Genomic DNA, 6,575 nt, shown 5'->3' on the forward strand with positions numbered 1-6,575 from the left:
CTAGAACAAAGGGACATTGATAAAATTTTGGTAAAGGGTTATGCACTCATTGTAATCATTTAACAAGATTGCCGACTATATGTCATTTAGAGAAGAAGGTTTTCGAGGAAATGTAATGAATGTTCATATATATGACCAATTTAGCCCCACCCTAGAACCTCAACCATGGGCATAGGGGCAATAAAATTTCACAAATTTATTAAAAGACGAATTGTTCATTATAATCATTAATTTGCCTGTTAATTATCCATATACAACTTGTATATATGTCAATATACATGTATCAAGAAAGGTTCCATGTTTGCCTATCCTAAAAGTATTTTCATATCCAACTGTTAAAATAACATTTTTTGTTATCCACTTTTATTATTTTTTTTATTCAAGTTAAACATAAAATAACTTTTGTAAATTTATATTTGATCCCATTTAACTTTGCATACCATTTGTAGTCTAAAACCTGACTTGGCCATTTTAGAAGAGTCCCCTTTGAAGGAATAAAAGGCTGCTGCAGGTATAGCTCTATCGTATATATAGCTCTATCGTGTCGATGATGTGTGAAATTCAAGGATATTATTTGGTACATTAAAGTTTAAAATTTGTACAGCTTCACAATTATATATATAATTATATTTTTTAAAGAAAACACTCTTCGATGGGAATTGTTCGAAGAAACCTAAGAAATTGGGGGGGGGGGGGCGGAGGGGGGGGGTCGATAAGAATTATATGAAGATATCTAAGGAATAGCCGTTTGTAATTCAGTTTACCGAATATGTTTCTTATGCAGGTATATTTTGAAATAGTTTCAAGGGGAAGGAAAGGAGAGTGTTAGAAGAGGCAAAATGACGCGTCAAATGTGACTGCATGATGCCGTAGCATCCAATGAATTTACCCTTACAGGCCTACGGGTTAATAGAAACTTACTTGCATGATGATGTCGTGGCTCTGGTAAGGTGGCAACAGATTTCCAAGTGTTTGACGTCAAATTAAATGCCATGACATCATCATTGACCGAGTCGCACTTGTATCTCGGTGCACCGCCAATGACCACCAAAAGGTTAGAAACATGTTGGTTTCTGGGAACCGTACGTGGAGACTGTAACGAGAAATTTCATAATATGCATCCTATCTCTATGAGTATTTTATGTGATTGATATAATGAATTATTTTTTTTTAAAAAGCTTTACTCACAAGATCTTCATAAAGCTACATAAATTGTATTCTTTTACAGCAATTTAGGGAATGTACATGTAGTAGTGTGTATGTTGCTAAGAGTTCTATGGAAGCTTTACATTGCAGAGGAAATGTGATATACAATAGCATTGCTGAATGCCAACCTGTAGAACTGTTTGTCTGTAGGGAATACAGTGATAATGTAGCGCCTCCTGAACAAGCCCTTGGCATTCTGGGATATCCATTAAATAAGCGATGCTTTCCACAGAATCCATAATGGCGGCAGGTGAAAGTAGAGGGAGTCGAATGGTTGCCATAAGTTCGGCAGCATGTTCGATGCGTTCATTTTTCCTGTGCTCCAGCCATTCTATAAATCGTTTGAAAACTTCAAGTTCACTGTCTACATTCAGATCATCTCTCTGAAGAGAAAATTAAGAGTATGTTTAACATAAGTACAGTAAAACACGCTTATAACAAAGTGCCAGGAATGAACATTAAACATAATTCATTATATCCGATAAGTTCATTATACGTTTTCAAACAACTAGGAATGAAAATCACTTTACTGTTAGCGTGAATTTATAATAAAAGTGTGTTCGCTTTAATCGCGGTTTACTGTATTAATGTATTTTAAAGATATCCTCTGTATTTATGTATTTTAAAGATGTCCTCGCAAAGAAAGCTCTATCCTTAAAAATTGATAAGATTTTTTTTCAGATCGCCATCTGAAAGGCTAGTTTAAGGCTAACTTTTTAAAAAAGTTTTGAAAAACAGACTGGATGGAATATTTTCATTCACATTTTCTTATATGATTGTTCTCTTTCGTGTGAATCTAAATTAACAATGCAGTAATAATGTCAAAGGATTTTTCGACAATTATTTTCATTGCTGTTTATTATTTTATGTAACGCCTAGTTTGGATATATGAAAGATTGAAAAAGAGAGAAATCTCGTGTTTGACTGATGAGTGTAAGTTTTGAGAGTGATGCAGATAAGCACCAGGAAGGATAAACAGAATATATTCTGATAACAGTACAGTGTACTTAGAGCTAAGGTCTCATCAAAGAACAGTTACTTTTGCTGATTTTTTTTTTATTGAAAGACTGATATGGATATATGCGAAACATCCCGAGGAAAATTGGAGTGTTGAGTGAAGTTCTTTAATTGCAAGCTAATTAATTTTGCTTTTAAATAAAAATATAACTGTCCTACAATACATTGCATTGTAATGCTTGATGCACTGTCTAATTAAAACATACTTGGTCAATTTTTATTATTAGGGAAAACAGTGAAAAAATATATAAACTTTCCTGTTTGACTGATGAGTGAATATTTTGAGACTCAAACAAAGCGCCGATGACTTTGTAGAACAATCAAAGACGCTTTTCAATACTGCTCAGCAGTACTTGTTTAGTGAGATAAACTCACACTAAGTCCTTTACACGCGACATTACCGTTATTTACTCTGACTTTAACACATGGTCGTTTGTGAATGTCTCTCTAACGTCTTATATATAGTATACAAGCCTGTTACTCGTTAGCATTGCTTAAACATTTACATAATATAAAGCAGAAATCAATGATCGTTTTGTCTACGTTGTTCAAAGGGACCTAATTAGAGTTATCGAACTTTGAAACAAAACTTACATTATGCAAATTTCCAAATAAACATTCAATGACAAGGACAAAATGTATATTAAAGCTGTCTTTGGAGGGTGGATGGTGGGGAATATTCCTAATACATTGACAAGTTAAATAATTGTGCTTGCTTAAATTCAAGTACAATTGCACCATACTGCACTCTGCTGCAATACAATGCGATACATTTTTATGCCTGCCAAATTGTCCAATCAAAATTAACTTAGTCAATTTTTTTTTCTGAATTGAATTTTAAAAATGATTGAATACACACATTTTTTTTTCATTTTATGCTTTGAAAAAAAAAAGGTTTCAAAAACAGACTAGAGAGCATTTCTTTTAGTCTCATATTCTAAATATTTGTTTTCTTTGATATGAATCAGAATTAACAATCAGTAATTAAGTCGAAGGACTTTCGCAAAGTTACGTGTTGCTGTTTTGTTTTTTCTTTAATCGAATGACTAGTTTGGGTATGCGCAAAAGATCCAAAAGAAATGAACACTCCTTTTTGACTGATGAGTGGATTTTTTTTGTTTGCAAGAGAATTTATATTGTTTACCATTCTAAGAATTTAACTGCATTTTATTGCACTGCACTACAATGCAATGTCAATCAATAAAATGAAGTCCATTTTTGTTTTACATTATGGTATTGAATAAAAAGGTGTAAATTAACATATTTTCTAATATATTTTTATTTTTAAAAAAGTTTTGAAAAGCAGACTGGATGGAATATTTTCATTCACATTTTCTTATATGATTGTTCTCTTCCGTATGAATCTAAATTAACAATGCAGTAATAATGTCGAAGGATTTTTCGACAATTATTTTCATTGCTGTTTATTATTTTATGTAACGCCTAGTTTGGGTATATGAAAGATTGAAAAAGAGAGAAGTCTCGTGTTTGACTGATGAGTGTAAGTTTTGAGAGTGATGCAGATAAGCACCAGGAAGGATAAACAGAATATATTCTGATAACAGTACTTAGAGCTAAGGTCTCATCAAAGAACAGTTACTTTTGCTGATTTTTTTTATTGAAAGACTGATATGGATATATGCGAAACATCCCGAGGAAAATTGGAGTGTCGAGTGAAGTTCTTTAATTGCAAGCTAATTAATTTTGCTTTTAAATAAAAATATAACTGTCCTACAATACATTGCATTGTAATGCCTGATGCAATGTCTAATTAAAACATACTTGGTCAATTCTTATTTTTAGAGAAAACAGTGAAAAAAAATATGAACTTTCCTGTTTGACTGATGAGTGAATATTTTGAGACTCAAACAAAGCGCCGATGACTTTGTAGAACAATCAAAGACGCTTTTCAATACTGCTCAGCAGTACTTGTTTAGTGAGATAAGCTCACACTAAGTCCTTTACACGCGACATTACCGTTATTTACTCTGACTTTAACACATGGTCGTTTGTGAATGTCTCTCTAACGTCTTATATATAGTATACAAGCCTGTTACTCGTTAGCATTGCTTAAACATTTACATAATATAAAGCAGAAATCAATGATCGTTTTGTCTACGTTGTTCAAAGGGACCTAATTAGAGTTATCGAACTTTGAAACAAAACTTACATTATGCAAATTTCCAAATAAACATTCAATGACAAGGACAAAATGTATATTAAAGCTGTCTTTGGAGGGTGGATGGTGGGGAATATTCCTAATACATTGACAAGTTAAATAATTGTGCTTGCTTAAATTCAAGTACAATTGCACCACACTGCACTCTGCTGCAATACAATGCGATACATTTTTATGCCTGCCAAATTGTCCAATCAAAATTAAAAGGTTTCAAAAACAGACTAGAGAGCATTTCTTTTAGTCTCATATTCTAAATATTTGTTTTCTTTGATATGAATCAAAATTAACAATCAGTAATTAAGTCGAAGGACTTTCGCAAAGTTACGTGTTGCTGTTTTGTTTTGTTTTGTTTTTTTTTTAGGTTCTGTTTTGTTTTTTGTTTTTTTTATCGAATGACTAGTTTGGGTATGCGCAAAAGATCCAGAAGAAATGAACACTCCTTTTTGACTGATGAGTGGATTTTTTTTATCTTCGAAAGATTTCTTTCAAAAATTTATTAATGGTAGCTGCATTTATCAAGAAATATAGAAAACAGTTCCCTTAGTTTTGCTAGGCTTTCCAACAGAATACATTTTGCCATCATATTCAAATTTCTATTGATGAATTTTATGAATAAGCGTATATGTATCGAATTTAATCAAACTTGCACAATATAAAGTCAAAATAAAATCAAAACGTTGCATGAATAATAAAATTTATTTATCATTACATTGACATTTTTTTAAAATTCTTTTTTGGTAAATGTGATGCGAAATATATCATATCCTATTAAAAATCTTACTGCCACCCACCTGGTCAACAAACGATCGACAAAAAAAGTACACACACCGCAAAAAAAAAAAATTCCTGAAATATAAATATAAATGCACACTTTTTTCTCGCAAGCAGTATGATACAGACTGAACAAAGGAGAGAGAAGATATACTCCCGATAAGTATTTTACACAAAAATCTGCATTTGTCTTGACCTACGACTTACATCTTTACTAAGGGGTAGTCTTTGGGAGAATTATGAGCAAGATAAAGCCAAGGGGAGATAAGAAATGCTCCGGACAGAGATTTCACACAGAAATCTGCTATGACCTTGACCTCTGATCTAGAGACTTGGTTTCTTGTTATAGATAAGTTTAAATTGATAAATTTTAAACTTTTAATGTAACACATGTATAATAAATGGAATTTACAAACCTTCAACAAAGCAATCATCTGTTCAACCGGGAGCTCTTTAAATCTTGATCTTTTTGAAATAACTTTAAAATATTTTGCCGCTAGTTCTAAAGCCTTTTCTGTAAGTTTATCAAGGTTAAAACTGAAAGCTCTGTCAATCATTTTCAGACAATTCTTAAGACGTGTGTTCTCTACTAGAAATTCCTCGCACGCATCCTGTATCAGATAAAAACCTAGTCGAGAAGCAGCATGCAGCGTTCCTTCAATGGTCTCTTCCGACACTTGCAGTTTTCCTGTGTACATACATAACAATATATTCTGAAATATATTTGCTTCGATTTCAAGATGACTGATGTCCATTTCTCTTTCATCGTAAAGCTGATCGACGAAAATGTCGTAAAAATAATCAGAGCAAGTGACCAACAGCGAACGATGGGCATCAAATGCTCGACCCTGGCAAATTATGATGATGTCACACAAAATATTCTGTCGCCAAAGCACTTCAAATCCATTCAGGACAGTTTCTGACAGATTTTGGACATTTTTTGTTCTCCGTCCGCGTTCCTCAACTACTTTATTTTGCCGGCGCCTTTCAATTAACAACTCTTTGTACGAATAACAAGTTGTTTTTCGCATTCTGGGTTTAGATTGATGGGCTCTTGCAATCATTGTTAGGTTTCCATTCTACTAGTACCTTTATGACGTCAGGAAACTGTTACGTTAACAACAATTCTTGATTGTGACGTCATTATTTTACCTAACCTTGGGTATACCAAGCCATGATATTAGTTTACCCCTCAATTAAATCTAGAAGACCTATTCAAAACAACTTTTAGTTGTTTTATTTGATATTTGGTTGGCAAGTTCGCAATTTCGAGGAATCAGTTTTAATATGATTTAAAGACACTCTTCAACAACAAAGATCACACAATCTGCAACTGCCATGTAATTTTCTAAGACTAAAAAATATCTGCAAACTTTTACTACCCCAAGAATTATTGTGTCTA

General features: G+C 32.7%; 1 protein-coding gene across 1 annotated transcript in view; it reads right to left on the minus strand.

The window, feature by feature from the left end:
- LOC133183717 (kelch-like protein 9) overlaps positions 1-6,227 on the minus strand; it is a 31,672-nt gene extending 25,445 nt beyond the window's left edge. Inside the window, exons 1-3 of the mRNA XM_061318640.1 lie at positions 5,590-6,227; positions 1,335-1,589; positions 922-1,093 (exon numbers count right to left, since the gene is read on the minus strand). Of these exons, the coding sequence (XP_061174624.1) occupies positions 922-1,093; positions 1,335-1,589; positions 5,590-6,204 (1,042 nt within the window). The 5' untranslated portion in view covers positions 6,205-6,227. The remainder of the gene's footprint in view (positions 1-921; positions 1,094-1,334; positions 1,590-5,589) is intronic.
- Positions 6,228-6,575: the final 348 nt, after the last annotated feature.

The sequence above is a fragment of the Saccostrea echinata genome, unplaced genomic scaffold (genome assembly GCF_033153115.1).
Source record: "Saccostrea echinata isolate AGI-Se365-2 ecotype Australia unplaced genomic scaffold, CSIRO_AGI_Sech_v1 ptg000009l, whole genome shotgun sequence".
NCBI lineage: Eukaryota > Metazoa > Mollusca > Bivalvia > Ostreida > Ostreidae > Saccostrea > Saccostrea echinata.